This window comes from Procambarus clarkii, chromosome 5 (genome assembly GCF_040958095.1).
Source record: "Procambarus clarkii isolate CNS0578487 chromosome 5, FALCON_Pclarkii_2.0, whole genome shotgun sequence".
In the NCBI taxonomy this organism is placed as follows: Eukaryota; Metazoa; Arthropoda; class Malacostraca; order Decapoda; family Cambaridae; genus Procambarus; species Procambarus clarkii.
The window spans coordinates 40,383,419-40,398,893 of NC_091154.1; the positions used below are offsets into that span (position 1 = coordinate 40,383,419).

Sequence of the window (15,475 nt, forward strand, 5' to 3'; positions counted from 1 at the left end):
TATATACCCACGCCACACTCAGCACCCCCACGTCACACTCCCTACGTCACACTCCCCACGCCACATAAACCATATAGGGTCAAACACACCTACATAAAACTGAATATAGGTGTGTTTACCCTGCCCTGACCGTCCCTGCCGGTCAGGGCAGGGACGGACCTGACTCTAACCTTACCCAGGCGGGACCAAAGAGCCAAAGCTCAACCCCCGCAAGCACAAATAGGTGAGTACACACACACTTCTACCTGCGTCACCTTTCACACTACATACACGCGTCATACACACATCATATGTCGTGTGTATGTCAAATGTCGAATACGTCAAACAAACAGATCAATGTCACATCTCAGAGTCATCTACTTTATCATGGCGACGTCTTAGTCTGTGTGGTGAGCTGCCCATGTAACAGTGGGCACTTGGCCCCATGCCATGAAGGATGCCCGGAGAATGGATACGTTGATAGATTGATAGATATTATAAAAGATGATTGGCAGATAACCACGTGTATTATTTATTTATTTACAAATATGAATGAATGTGATATATAGATATTATCTGGCAAAGGATATTTGAAGGTTAAACAATGAGTAAAAATATACAAACATGAATGAATGACTGGCCAAACTGTCATTTGAAATGTTTGGTTGGTTGCCAATATAGAGTTTATGTAACCATGTGGTTTGACAGCAGTGAGGAAGAGGAGTTGGCAGTGCCCGCAAGAGGTGAGGTGAGGTGAGGTCGACGTGTCACCTCGTCAGGGAGGCAGCCTCCCAATTGGGTCGTCAGACAGCAAATCCAAATATCACTATACTGTAAGGGTCGACCACCAGGGGTCACACTGTTCCCGCGGTAGTGGCTTTAGTATCTGTTTCTCAGGAGTCAAAGTCACTTTTTTTTTTAAAGTCCAGAACTGGAATACTCCAGGTAAAATGTTTTCTGAATATGAAGAAAGTGAGCAGCTACTTGAGCTACCTCTTATGTTCCTCCTCGTCACTTTCATTGTCTCTGTCGTATGAGGGAATGTATATAGCATGGTGGTGGGCGGGCAGGGCTTTCCTCACCTCCCTCGTGCAAACACACTTGCACAAGATATTCTGGAACGCGAATCGGAAATCTTTGCTAAAGAGTGCGTATATGCAGGGATTGATGGCAGAGTTGCAGTAGCCCAGCCAGAAGAAGACGGAGAAGAGGAGAGGAGGGATGCAGGTGGGACAGAACCCCCTCACCAAGTACATGGTGAAGAAGGGTAACCAACAGAGGATGAAGACCCCGACGATGATCCCCAGAGTCTTGGCCGCTTTGGTTTCCATGCGGAACCTTTTCACTTGTACTTTAATGTTCCGTCGCCCCATCCTGGAGGTGGCGGTGCTCCGGCCTCTCACAGGTCCTGGATGATGAGTCTCGCCATCCTGACTCGGATACCTCCGGGTCTCTCCTTCTGGACTGTGGAACCTCCTAGTCTTGAGGCTTGAGGGCGTGGAAGGCCCACAGTCGGAAGTGGGGGTCAGGTTGCCCGGGTGGTGTCTTTGAGACGTCGAGTCTATCTCGGAGAAGTTAGTGTCGACGGTGAAGCAAGAGTCCGTCTTGCTGGTGTCGTTCCGGCTGACGGAGAGGAGGTCAACGTTGGTGTGGTCCCTGGAACACTGGGCGTTGCACAAGTCACACCGCTCTGACAAAGCGAAGTTGTTGCCGTCGTACTTCATATCCGGCGGGAGAGAGATGCTGGACTTCATGATCAGTTGAGGTCTGAGGTTCTTCATCTTGATGCTGCTTACTTTACCTTTCTGGCTGTTTTTTCTGTGGTGGTTGTTGCTCTGGCCGTTGTGCCGCCGATCCTCTGAGCTGCTACGGTGTTCCTGGACTGAATTACGGCCGCGATGGATGCGCAAGGTCAGCCGCTCCTCCTGGAAGCGGCTACCGAGGATTCTCTTGCTCTTAGTGGTTCTGAAGCCCTGGTTGATAGCCCGCGTGGTCTCCGCGGCGGCGCAGTAGATCTTCCAGTAGAAGAAGAGCATCACAAGCATTGGGATGAAGAAAGAACCGAGGGCTGAGTAAACCACGTATCCGGTGTCATTGGTCAGCTCACAGGAGAGGTGGCATGACACAGCGTCGTCCAGGCCTGTGTCGGACGCCGCCGAAGACGCCGACACAAGGTTCTTGTGTCGGTCGTTCCACCCGACGAGCGGAGGGAAGCAAATGGCGAAGGAAGTGATCCAGACCGAGGCGATGAGCAGCTTAGCCCTGGACGACGTCATCAGCGATGGGTAGGACACGGGCCGCGTCACCGCCACGTACCTGTGGGCGACACGGAAGTCAGTTCCACACACGGAAATTCACTGCAAGATGAACATTTTATAAAAAAAACTATATTATTTTTTATATTATTTACATATGAACATTTTATATTATACCAATAGTTGCTATTAGATTACAGACCTACTTCACCTAGCATCAATTTCCTTAAATAAACTTAAACCTGACAACAAGTGATTTAAGGCAAGATTTGCCGGGACAAGTTGACGACTTCGTTAACAATCCTTAACAAAAGATGTTTATTAACATCTTTATGATGTCGAATAAAGGCCTGCAATCAGATCAGATAAAGGAATGCAATCAGATATAATTGTTTCCAGTAACATGTTTCATATGTTTATGTGAACTAATAATATTGGAGAGACATTGTTTTCTGTGGTGTGGCAGTTGATAAAAACATAACAATCTGATGGATCTTAAATTAAGAGCAGGGGTGCCATAGGCACAATCAGAGAACACTGTATGAAGGCGATGAGTCACAATAACGTGGCTGAAGTATGTAACAATCGACTTGAGAATGGTCCAGGACGGACCGAAACGTCGTCGTCCCTTCAATTTCTAGTGTGTGGTCTGGTCAACACTGTATGAACATCAGAGGTCCACGGTTGTTCAACGTCCTACCAGCGAGCAACATAAATATTACAGGAACAACCGTGGACATCTTCAAGAGGAAACTAAATTGTTTCCTTCAAGGAGTGCCGGACCAACCGGGCTGTGGTGGGTATGTGGGCCTGCGGGCCGCTCCAAGCAACAGCCTGGTGGACCAAACTCTCACAAGTCAAGTCTGGCCTCGGGCCGGGCTTGGGGAGTAGAAGAACTCCCAGAACCCCATCAACCAGGTACCTTAATGTGAAACACGTTTAAAAAATATATATATATATCTAATATATAAAAGTGCATGTTTGATTCACTACAAACCCTATATATATATATATATATATATATATATATATATATATATATATATATATATATATATATATATATATATATATATATATATATATATATATATATGTCGTACCTAGTAGCCAGAACGCACTTCTGAGCCTACTATTCAAGGCCCGATTTGCCTAATAAGCCAAGTTTTCATGAATTAATTGTTTTTCGGCTACCTAACCTACCTAACCTAACCTAACCTAACTTTTTCGGCTACCTAACCTAACCTAACCTATAAAGATAGATTAGGTTAGGTTAGGTAGGGTTGGTTAGGTTCGGTCATATATCTACGTTAATTTTAACTCCAATAAAAAAAATTGACCTCATACATAATGAAATGGGTAGCTTTATCATTTCATAAGAAATTGAGAAAATATATTAATTCAGGAAAACTTGGCTTATTAGGCAAATCGGGCCTTGCATAGTAGGCTGAGAAGTGCGTTCTGGCTATTAGGTACGACATATATATATATATATATATATATATATATATATATATATATATGAGTTTGTGGTGGATAAAAACATGCAAATACTTTTATATATTATATAAATTTACTGTTTGTTTACACGTGTTTCACATTATCACAAAACCACCTGAACATCTCCTTCAATAAATGTGTAATGAAACACGTTAAAAATATACACTGAATATATATATATATATATATATATATATATATATATATATATATATATATATATATATATATATATATATATATATATATATACATATCGTTGTTAAAATAGGTGTACGTTTTATGCCGGCAGATAACAGCTTGTATTGTGTTAACTTGGTCTGCGATCTATTACAAATATTAATTGCTAAATGATTACACTGATAGTGTTGGGACGTACACAAGACTCTCTACAGAAGCTGCAGCAGACATTGACCAGCAACAATCTTATCCCTTAGACTTTATCCAACTGGAAATCTTAGATGGCCAAAAATCACAAGTTCTCCAACGATAAATATAGAAGAGAGAGAAATGAAAAATCAATATGATTAACAAGAACAGTAAATAACATAAGAAGAGAGCCTTAGATAACATAAGATTTGTTTCTGCTGATGGGAAGATGTGTGGGAGAGAGAGGTAGCCTCTTGAGAGTGGTCCTAGTGTTAAGATGATGGGGAATAGTAGCACCATGATCTCTTACTTAGACATTTACCTATTCTCTCATTTATTAAACTCCCATCACCTTCACCGATCTCCCTCGATGCTCGAGCACCATCCCCAATCTCCCTTTGGCTCTCATAAACCCCCTTTCCCTTCCTCCCTACCTTAACCCACCCTTTCCAACACCTCCCGTCCTCCCTCCCCTAACCCCTCCTCCACTCTCTTCATCACTTCCCTTCCACATCTCTCTCACTCTCTTCGCCTCATCTCTCCCTTTCCCCCACCCCCGCCACTACCCCTGTCACACGTGACCAACAAGGCAATATTGGTTCGCAGGGCGGGACGCTTGCTGAGGGGGGGGGGGGGGCGCAGGGATTGGGGGGGTGCCTAGCGTCCGGGAAGCCTAGTGGCTGAGAAGCCTTTTGGTTGGTAATCCTAGCTCTCTGGAAGTCTAGCCCTCTGGAAGTCTAGCTCTCTGGAAGTCTAGCTCTCTGGAAGTCTAGCTCTCTGGAAGTCTAGCTCTCTGGAAACCTAGCCCTCTGGAAGCCTAGCCCTCTGGAAGCCTAGCTCTCTGGAAGTCTAGCCCTCTGGAAGCCTAGCCCTCTCTGGAAGTCTAGCCCTCTGGAAGCCTAGCTCTCTGGAAACCTAGCCCTCTGGAAGTCTAGCCCTCTGGAAGCCTAGCTCTCTGGAAGTCTAGCTCTCTGGAAACCTAGCCCTCTGGAAGTCTAGCCCTCTGGAAGCCTAGCTCTCTGGAAGTCTAGCCCTCTGGAAGCCTAGCTCTCTGGAAGTCTAGCCCTCTGGAAGCCTAGCTCTCTGGAAGCCTAGCCCTCTGGAAGCCTAGCCCTCTGGAAGCCTAGCCCTCTGGAAGCCTAGCTCTCTGGAAGTCTAGCCCTCTGGAAGCCTAGCTCTCTGGAAACCTAGCCCTCTGGAAGCCTAGCCCTCTGGAAGCCTAGCTCTCTGGAAGTCTAGCCCTCTGGAAGCCTAGCTCTCTGGAAGTCTAGCCCTCTGGAAGCCTAGCTCTCTGGAAGCCTAGCCCTCTGGAAGCCTAGCCCTCTCTGGAAGTCTAGCCCTCTGGAAGTCTAGCTCTCTGGAAGCCTAGCTCATTGGAAACCTAGCCCTCTGGAAGCCTAGCTCTCTGGAAGTCTAGCCCTCTGGAAGCCTAGCCCTCTCTGGAAGTCTAGCTCTCTGGAAGCCTAGCTCATTGGAAACCTAGCCCTCTGGAAGCCTAGCTCTCTGGAAGTCTAGCCCTCTGGAAGCCTAGCCCTCTCTGGAAGTCTAGCCCTCTGGAAGCCTAGCCCTCTCTGGAAGTCTAGCTCTCTGGAAGCCTAGCTCTCTGGAAACCTAGCCCTCTGGAAGTCTAGCCCTCTGGAAGCCTAGCTCTCTGGAAGTCTAGCCCTCTGGAAGTCTAGCCCTCTGGAAGTCTAGCCCTCTGGAAGCCTAGCTCTCTGGAAGTCTAGCCCTCTGGAAGCCTAGCCCTCTCTGGAAGTCTAGCCCTCTCTGGAAGCCTAGCTCTCTGGAAGCCTAGCTCATTGGAAACCTAGCTCTCTGGAAGTCTAGCCCTCTCTGGAAGTCTAGCCCTCTCTGGAAGTCTAGCCCTCTCTGGAAGCCTAGCTCATTGGAAACCTAGCCCTCTGGAAGTCTAGCCCTCTGGAAGTCTAGCCCTCTGGAAGTCTAGCCCTCTGGAAGCCTAGCTCTCTGGAAGTCTAGCCCTCTGGAAGCCTAGCTCTCTGGAAGTCTAGCCCTCTCTGGAAGCCTAGCTCATTGGAAACCTAGCCCTCTGGAAGCCTAGCTCTCTGGAAGCCTAGCCCTCTGGAAGCCTAGCTCTCTGGAAGTCTAGCCCTCTGGAAGCCTAGCCCTCTGGAAGCCTAGCTCTCTGGAAGTCTAGCCCTCTCTGGAAGCCTAGCTCATTGGAAACCTAGCCCTCTGGAAGCCTAGCTCTCTGGAAGTCTAGCCCTCTGGAAGCCTAGCCCTCTGGAAGCCTAGCTCTCTGGAAGTCTAGCCCTCTCTGGAAGCCTAGCTCATTGGAAACCTAGCCCTCTGGAAGCCTAGCTCTCTGGAAGTCTAGCCCTCTGGAAGCCTAGCTCTCTGGAAGCCTAGCTCATTGGAAGCCTAGCTCTCTGGAAGCCTAGCCCTCTGGAAGCCTAGCTCTCTGGAAGCCTAGCCCTCTGGAAGCCTAGCTCTCTGGAAGTCTAGCCCTCTGGAAGCCTAGCCCTCTGGAAGTCTAGCCCTCTGGAAGCCTAGCTCATTGGAAACCTAGCCCTCTGGAAGCCTAGCTCTCTGGAAGCCTAGCCCTCTGGAAGCCTAGCTCTCTGGAAGCCTAGCCCTCTGGAAGCCTAGCTCTCTGGAAGTCTAGCCCTCTGGAAGCCTAGCCCTCTGGAAGTCTAGCCCTCTGGAAGCCTAGCTCATTGGAAACCTAGCCCTCTGGAAGCCTAGCTCTCTGGAAGTCTAGCCCTCTCTGGAAGCCTAGCTCATTGGAAACCTAGCCCTCTGGAAGCCTAGCTCTCTGGAAGTCTAGCCCTCTGGAAGCCTAGCCCTCTGGAAGCCTAGCTCTCTGGAAGTCTAGCCCTCTCTGGAAGCCTAGCTCATTGGAAACCTAGCCCTCTGGAAGCCTAGCTCTCTGGAAGTCTAGCCCTCTGGAAGCCTAGCTCTCTGGAAGCCTAGCTCATTGGAAGCCTAGCTCTCTGGAAGCCTAGCCCTCTGGAAGCCTAGCTCTCTGGAAGCCTAGCCCTCTGGAAGCCTAGCTCTCTGGAAGTCTAGCCCTCTGGAAGCGTAGCCCTCTGGAAGTCTAGCCCTCTGGAAGCCTAGCTCTCTGGAAGTCTAGCCCTCTGGAAGCCTAGCCCTCTGGAAGCCTAGCTCTCTGGAAGTCTAGCCCTCTGGAAGTCTAGCCCTCTGGAAGCCTAGCCCTCTGGAAGCCTAGCCCTCTGGAAGCCTGTGAACATGCAAAGAGTAATGAACGGGTGAGAGTGGGTGGAAGAATGGATGGGCGAGTGCAAAGATGGGTGAGGGGATAAACGGAAGATGGATAAATGACTGGATTACTTGGTGCAAACGACTGATGAAGGGTATTACGGGACGGCACTGTTTATGACGCCTGCTGCACCGACGCCTCCTGCACCGACGCCTCCTGCACCGACGCCTCCTGCAGACAACACATCCCACAAAACACATCCGTAACTCATGCTTTTTTAAGTGATTTGGTTTCCAATTATCGGTGACGGGAAGCTTCTTAGGATACTTCAAGGTCAACACCTAGCCATGGGCGAGAGGGACATGGTTACTCAACCATTTCCTGGCCAGGCCCGACGGTGTTTGACCACTTTACCAAAGTAACCTCTCTTACCTGAAGACGGGTAACTGAGAATTGTTTATGTATATACTTGCTCTACAGCATATCTACTGTAGAGCATATATACATATGCTCTACAGCATATTAAGGCGAACATTTCGCCTTAAGGCGAAATGTTCGATACTGAAGGAGGTTCTTGATAACCAAAACGATCTTGTGAGGAGTCGAGCTGTCAACACCAATTGTAGTGAGAGGTAAAGATAAGTGGTTTAGAAATGGTATTTCATAATTTGTTTTCCCTAACTTTGGTACATAGGCATTTATGCAGTCACCCAAGAATATGTGAAGGGTTACGGGCTTAAGATATGTGGCCTGCACTGTCGAATTTTTGGATATATTGTGAGGATAATCTCAAGAACATAGGAAGGGATAATTTTACAAAGCCCCAGGTGTCTCATGTCGGCAAGTCTAAAGGGACATTCAATAATGTAGAGTATGAGATCATGACCCAGTTCCTGCTCACAGAGTTCACACCTGGAGTGCTCAGGATTCGGAGACTCGTCACCTGCCAGAAGTGATGGTAGCCTTGGCAACCACTACGTCGCACTGTGTGCTGGACGGCACTGTACGTCGCACTGTGCGGTGGACGGTTGCACTGTACAGGGCAGCAGCTTGGCAACAGATGAGGGCAAGTAAGGCAGCAGCGAAAAGACTGAGAAGCAAAGCGAAATCTGACAGAGAAAGTACAAACGTTAAGATAATTATCAAGATAAGTCGCTATGCCAGTATGACTGTGTCATGGGAAGGAATAAAGGGACAGAAAGGAGGAACATAAACTATTGGGAATTGAACGCCGACCCTGTAAGAGACATGACCTTCGCTGTAACGACCTGTCTAAGTGGACGGTACTCGTAGAGGAAGCAAAGAGGCAACATTAAGGTGGCTAGACGGGTAAGGTTGTAGTTGTCGTAGATGCCATCGACCTTCCTTCACTCGGTGTCTGTCTGTGTCTCAACAAACTCTTACGAAAGTCTACCGAAGAAGCTGCTAGTGTCTGTGGGAAGAACTAAACCAAAAATCTTATAAGACATCAAATAGCGGTTTCCAAAAGATGCTCGACTTTTATTTTAACATTTTTGGTTTTAATCTTCTTTGTAGAGAAAGAAACTTAATCTTTTAGAATTGAATTGAACAAAAAAATCGGCGAGGAAAGAAAATGAACGGAAGAGGCAGTGATTGCTATCATGGGATGGGCAGCAGCTTGTGGAAGGGTGGGAATGGAAAGGAGAGAGGTGGGATGAGGGTAGGAGAGAAAGGCAGGAATAGACTATGGGTGGCAGTAAGAGGAAGAGGGATAAAGGGAAGGGGCAGGATAAGAAAACAATGGGGACAAGGTAAGGGTGAAGCTGGACATGATTTAACTGATTACCTGCATTGTATAAGAGAGAGAGAGAGAGAGAGAGAGAGAGAGAGAGAGAGAGAGAGAGAGAGAGAGAGAGAGAGAGAGAGAGAGAGAGAGAGAGAGAGAGAGAGAGAGACTGAGAGAGCATTGTCCATTTTATTCAATATATTGTAAATTCATGTTGCTGTCAGTAGCCATAGATGGGAGTTGAATGCGTGGGTCAGTTCACCTACTTTTTATTACTCATTTCTAATGTAAAGTAAAGGTAATGTTTTGCATTTTATACTCGTAATTATCCTTACAAAAGGGGCTAACTGCTGACGTTTCACATTTAAACGAAGCTAAGCATTGAGAATGAGAGCGATCGGTGAGAGGTGATGTTAACAGACGTCAGTTGAAGGTTCCAAAAGTTGGTTTGGCGGCCTAATTTAAAATTGCCAAGACAAATTTCCTCCAATCACGTTTGGTGATGGAGACACCGTCCAATCAGTGGACTAGAAGTCCTGATGTCATCTTCAGGGAAGTGAATAAAAAGGGACACACTTTGAACTAAAGTTCAGGGATATATATACACCGAAAGGTGTACCTCGTTTCTCGGTGTATATACATTGAGAGTTTACTTTGGCCCTGAACTATTTTCAGGGTAAAGGAGGTGGGTGGCCAGTGAGCCCGAATCACGGCCTTAATGACCCTCCTGAGGGTGATAGGCTTCAGCCCAACAGCTAACCAAACTAACGTCTTTCTGGGATTACAATCGACAAAGCAGCGTGTGCCGTGAGAGTGAGCTTGGAGCTGTAGAGGCCGGGTGTTGGGGCCTGTGTGATGCTATCACAGTCTCGGTGATCTACCGCGACACCTGCTGGAGCAGCAGCAGCGGGGGACCAGGACTGGCTGGCAGCCACCTGCTGGAGCAGCAGCGGGGAACCAGGACTGGCTGGGAGCCACCTGCTGGAGCAGCAGCAGGGGACCAGGACTGGCTGGCAGCCACCTGTTGGAGCAGCAGCAGGGAACCAGGACTGGCTGGGAGCCACCTGCTGGAGCAGCAGCAGGGGACCAGGACTGGCTGGCAGCCATCTGCTGGAGCAGCAGCGAGGGACCAGGACTGGCTGGCAGCCACCTGCTGGAGCAGCAGCGGGGAACCAGGACTGGCTGGCAGCCACCTGCTGGAGCAGCAGCAGGGGACCAGGACTGGCTGGCAGCCACCTGCTGGAGCAGCAGCGGGGAACCAGGACTGGCTGGGAGCCACCTGCTGGAGCAGCAGCGAGGGACCAGGACTGGCTGGCAGCCACCTGCTGGAGCAGCAGCAGCGGGGAACCAGGACTGACTGGGAGCCACCTGCTGGAGCAGCAGCGAGGGACCAGGACTGGCTGGCAGCCACCTGCTGGAGCAGCAGCAGCGGGGAACCAGGACTGACTGGGAGCCACCTGCTGGAGCAGCAGCGAGGGACCAGGACTGGCTGGCAGCCACCTGCTGGAGCAGCAGCAGGGGACCAGGACTGGCTGGCAGCCACCTGCTGGAGCAGCAGCGGGGAACCAGGACTGACTGGGAGCCACCTGCTGGAGCAGCAGCAGCGGGGGACCAGGACTGGCTGGCAGCCACCTGCTGGAGCAGCAGCAGGGGACCAGGACTGGCTGGCAGCCACCTGCTGGAGCAGCAGCAGGGGACCAGGACTGGCTGGCAGCCACCTGCTGGAGCAGCAGCAGCAGGGGACCAGGACTGGCTGGCAGCCACCTGCTGGAGCAGCAGCAGGGGACCAGGACTGGCTGGCAGCCACCTGCTGGAGCAGCAGCGGGGAACCAGGACTGGCTGGCAGCCACCTGCTGGAGCAGCAGCGAGGGACCAGGACTGGCTGGCAGCCACCTGCTGGAGCAGCAGCGGGGAACCAGGACTGGCTGGGAGCCACCTGCTGGAGCAGCAGCGGGGAACCAGGACTGACTGGGAGCCACCTGCTGGAGCAGCAGCAGGGAACCAGGACTGGCTGGGAGCCACCTGCTGGAGCAGCACCGGGGAACCAGGACTGGCTGGGAGCCACCTGCTGGAGCAGCACCGGGGAACCAGGACTGGCTGGGAGCCACCTGCTGGAGCAGCAGCGGGGAACCAGGACTGACTGGGAGCCACCTGCTGGAGCAGCAGCGGGGAACCAGGACTGGCTGGCAGCCACCTGCTGGAGCAGCAGCGGGGAACCAGGACTGGCTGGCAGCCACCTGCTGGAGCAGCAGCGGGGAACCAGGACTGGCTGGCAGCCACCTGCTGGAGCAGCAGCGGGGAACCAGGACTGACTGGGAGCCACCTGCTGGAGCAGCAGCGGGGAACCAGGACTGACTGGGAGCCACCTGCTGGAGCAGCAGCGGGGAACCAGGACTGGCTGGGAGCCACCTGCTGGAGCAGCAGCAGGGGACCAGGACTGGCTGGGAGCCACCTGCTGGAGCAGCAGCGGGGGACCAGGACTGGCTGGGAGCCACCTGCTGGAGCAGCAGCGGGGGACCAGGACTGGCTGGGAGCCACCTGCTGGAGCAGCAGTGTGTCAAATCATCGAGACTGTTTCTGTGATAGTTAATGAGCATGAAATAAATTGTGAAAATTGAGATAATTAAGTGATGTCGTGAAATAATCTAATTAGTTTACAGTGAATTGTGAAGCAAAAGTGTACTATTAGCTTTTTTGAACATCTGTACATTCGGATTTTGGCTAAAGATCATTACTAATCAAGGCATCCAAATGTTTATAATTTTCAGATTCGGCATTTACAAACATTGCCGTGATGATATCTGATAAGTTGATATCTGATAACATATGATATACTAATCTAATAACGTGACATTAATATTAGACACCTCTGTCAATCTTTAATTTATTTTCAACTTTCAACCTTTAATTTATTTTACAAGTTTATCTAAGACGTCATGTTGCCTTTTGAGTCTATTTCTGGCCATATTTCACGGGGCTTTGAGCGTTATGAAGTATGGCCACCAATATTTCACGAGGGGGGAATATAATTCTGTCCTGTGTAATGTTCAGGTCCAGCTGTCCTGTGTAATGTTCAGGTCCAGCGGTCCTGTGTAATGTTAAGGTCCAGCTGTCCTGTGTAATGTTAAGGTCCAGCTGTCCTGTGTAATGTTCAGGTCCAGCTGTCCTGTGTAATGTTAAGGTCCAGCTGTCCTGTGTAATGTTAAGGTCCAGCTGTCCTGTGTAATGTTCAGGTCCAGCGGTCCTGTGTAATGTTAAGGTCCAGCTGTCCTGTGTAATGTTAAGGTCCAGCTGTCCTGTGTAATGTTAAGGTCCAGCGGTCCTGTGTAATGTTAAGGTCCAGCTGTCCTGTGTAATGTTAAGGTCCAGCTGTCCTGTGTAATGTTCAGGTCCAGCTGTCCTGGGTAATGTTAAGGTCCAGCGGTCCTGTGTAATGTTAAGGTCCAGCTGTCCTGTGTAATGTTAAGGTCCAGCTGTCCTGTGTAATGTTAAGGTCCAGCTGTCCTGGGTAAGGTCCAGCGGTCCTGTGTAATGTTAAGCTGCAGCTGGCCTAATGATTCACGATAATGAGAAATATCTTAAGCAGGAGCAAGCAATTAACTTTATAAAGACGTGTTAAACTGCAGATACCGAGGCGGGAGCTGCTTCGCGTTACCAAGATAGCAGCAGGATAGTAAGCCATGGTGAGTGTCTGCTCACAGGGTCACGCTGTACTCCCACCAAGAGGTCATACAGTGTCTTACAAGGCTTGACCTGAGCTTCTTAGAGACACTGATATGTTAGGACGTGTCTAGAATTGAGTGCAAAACACACACACACACACACACACACACACACACACACACACACACACACACACACACACACACACACACACACACACACACACACTGAGACGCACACACACACACACACACACACACACACACACACACACACACACACACACACACACACACACACACACACACACACACACACTGAGACGCACACACACACACACACACACACTGAGACGCACACACACACACACACACACACACACACACACACACACACACACACACACACACACTGAGACGCACACGCTCTACGATAAATGTTTTACATATTGAAAATTTACAAAACTCTGAAGCCTGGCTCCACAATGTTCCATAAATCTCCTTCAGTATAAACAGGAACTTCACTACCGCCCAGGCCAGCATGGGGGAAGGCAAACACAGCTAAGCAAGACTTGTACAAGGTAAACACAGAGGAAACAAACCCAAGAGTACAGAAGCAAGGAGGAGGAGAAGAACAAGAGATGATGATGTATTCAATCGAATGTTTTCATTTAGATGCGTTTGTCAAGTTGGACGTCAGCTCCTGGCCCCCCACATTTAGAGACATTAGATATTTACTGCAATATCTGTTTACCCCTAATTTTTCTTATCATGCCTATATATGTTTATTTTTCTGTCTGTCCAAAGTTGGAGGCCAGATGGTTGGGGGTTAGTTGCACCCGGCTTTGCAGGGTGATTAGTGAGGGGTACGTGACATTGGATGGTACAGGTCGGCCCCTTTGCCTCTATTAAAGTGTCGACTCCCGTGGTGACCCCCCCCCCATAGGAATCACACACACACACACACACACACACACACACACACACACACACACACACACACACACACACACATAAGAACTGCCTTAAGAAACTTCTGTTTCTAAGGAATCGTTCAGGACCTTGTATACGACTTATATCAGACCAATCCTGGATTATGCAGCTCCAGCCTGGAGTCCTTACCTAGTTAAACACAAGACGAAGTTAGAGAAGATTCGGAGGTATGCATCAAGACTAGTCCCAAAACTGAGAGGTATGAGCTACGAGGAAAGGAACTAAACCTAAATCGAAAAGCTAAATCGAAAAGCTAAAGCTAAAGTCATGATAACCAACTACACAATTTTCAGGAGAATTGACAGAGGTGGACAAAGGCAAACTCTTTAGCACGGGTGGAACACGAACAAGGGGACACAGGTGGAAACCTAGTACCCAAATGAGCCACAGAGACGTTAGAAAGAACTTTTTCAGTGTAGAGTAGTTAACAAGTGAAATGCACTAGGAAGTGATGTGGTGGAGGCTGACTCCATACACAGTTTCAAATGTAGGTATGATAGAGCCCAGTAGGCTCAGGAATCTGTACACCAGTTGATTGACAGTTGAGAGGCGGGACCAAAGAGCCAGAGCTCAACCCCCGTCAGCACAATTAGGTGAGTACACACATGAGCGTATCCACACACACACACATGAACGTATCCACACACACACATAATCGTATCCACACACACACACACATGAGCGTATCCACACACACACATAATCGTATCCACACACACACATGAGCGTATCCACACACACACATAATCGTATCCACACACACACATGAGCGTATCCACACACACACATGAACATATCCACACACACACATAATCGTATCCACACACACACATGAGCGTATCCACACACACACATGAACGTATCCACACACACACATAATCGTATCCACACACACACATGAGCGTATCCACACACACACATGAGCGTATCCACACACACACACATGAACGTATCCACACACACACATGAACGTATCCACACACACACACATGAACGTATCCACACACACACACACACATAATCGTATCCACACACACATTCATCATTGCACTTCCAAAAAAATCGCATTTTTTCAGGTAATTTAAGAAAATCAGGAACCGAGCCAGAGAGAAGAAACTGGACATGATCCACGTACAGACTTGCCCTAATGAGACTAATCATAGGAAGGAGGAGGAAGCAGCGAGGGAGGGGGGGGGAAGGGGAAGGGTAAGACAGCAATTTGCCGAGTTTTTGAGACTGCATTGTGGTCGATTTTATACCTGCTCAACTCCTGGTTATCGACCAAGTGAAATTTTCGTAGCGTCACTGTCTTGTCTCTAATAATGAGGTATATACACAGAAGTCATCCTCGTTCTGCCCCCTCCCTGTGCTATTGTTAGTGTTGAGATATCAACCAAATGTTGCCCCGAATTATTTGTGTTGATATTGTGCAATATTTCTTGGCAGAGGAGCGGTTGACATCTTGTTTGGTAGCAGAGATGTCTGTTACGTTTTTATATATGAAGTATAGATAGATATTAAATCCTCTGATGAATAAAAACGTATATTTTAATCCTTTTGGGGAATGGAAGTTATCTGCTGCACACCTTCAGTGTCTGTCATTAAATACATGCCAGGTGGACTAGCTTTAAGTAAATGTTTACAATTATCTGACAGATTGAGAGAAAGAGAGGGAGACAGTGGCAGACAGACAGACAGACTGATAGACATAAACATATGCTAAGATACAGGCTGATAGACGAACAGAGAGCCAGACAAACTGATAGAGATATACTTACTGAAAGGTAGAGAA

The 15,475-nt window shown here is 48.7% G+C and overlaps 1 protein-coding gene across 1 annotated transcript in view; it reads right to left on the bottom strand.

Moving 5' to 3' along the window:
- Positions 1–503: 503 nt before the first annotated feature.
- LOC123748023 (probable G-protein coupled receptor No9) overlaps positions 504–15,475 on the bottom strand; it is a 249,111-nt gene continuing 234,139 nt past the window's right edge. Inside the window, exon 5 of the mRNA XM_069301745.1 lies at positions 504–2,295. Coding sequence (XP_069157846.1) covers positions 969–2,295 — 1,327 coding nt within the window. The 3' untranslated portion in view covers positions 504–968. The remainder of the gene's footprint in view (positions 2,296–15,475) is intronic.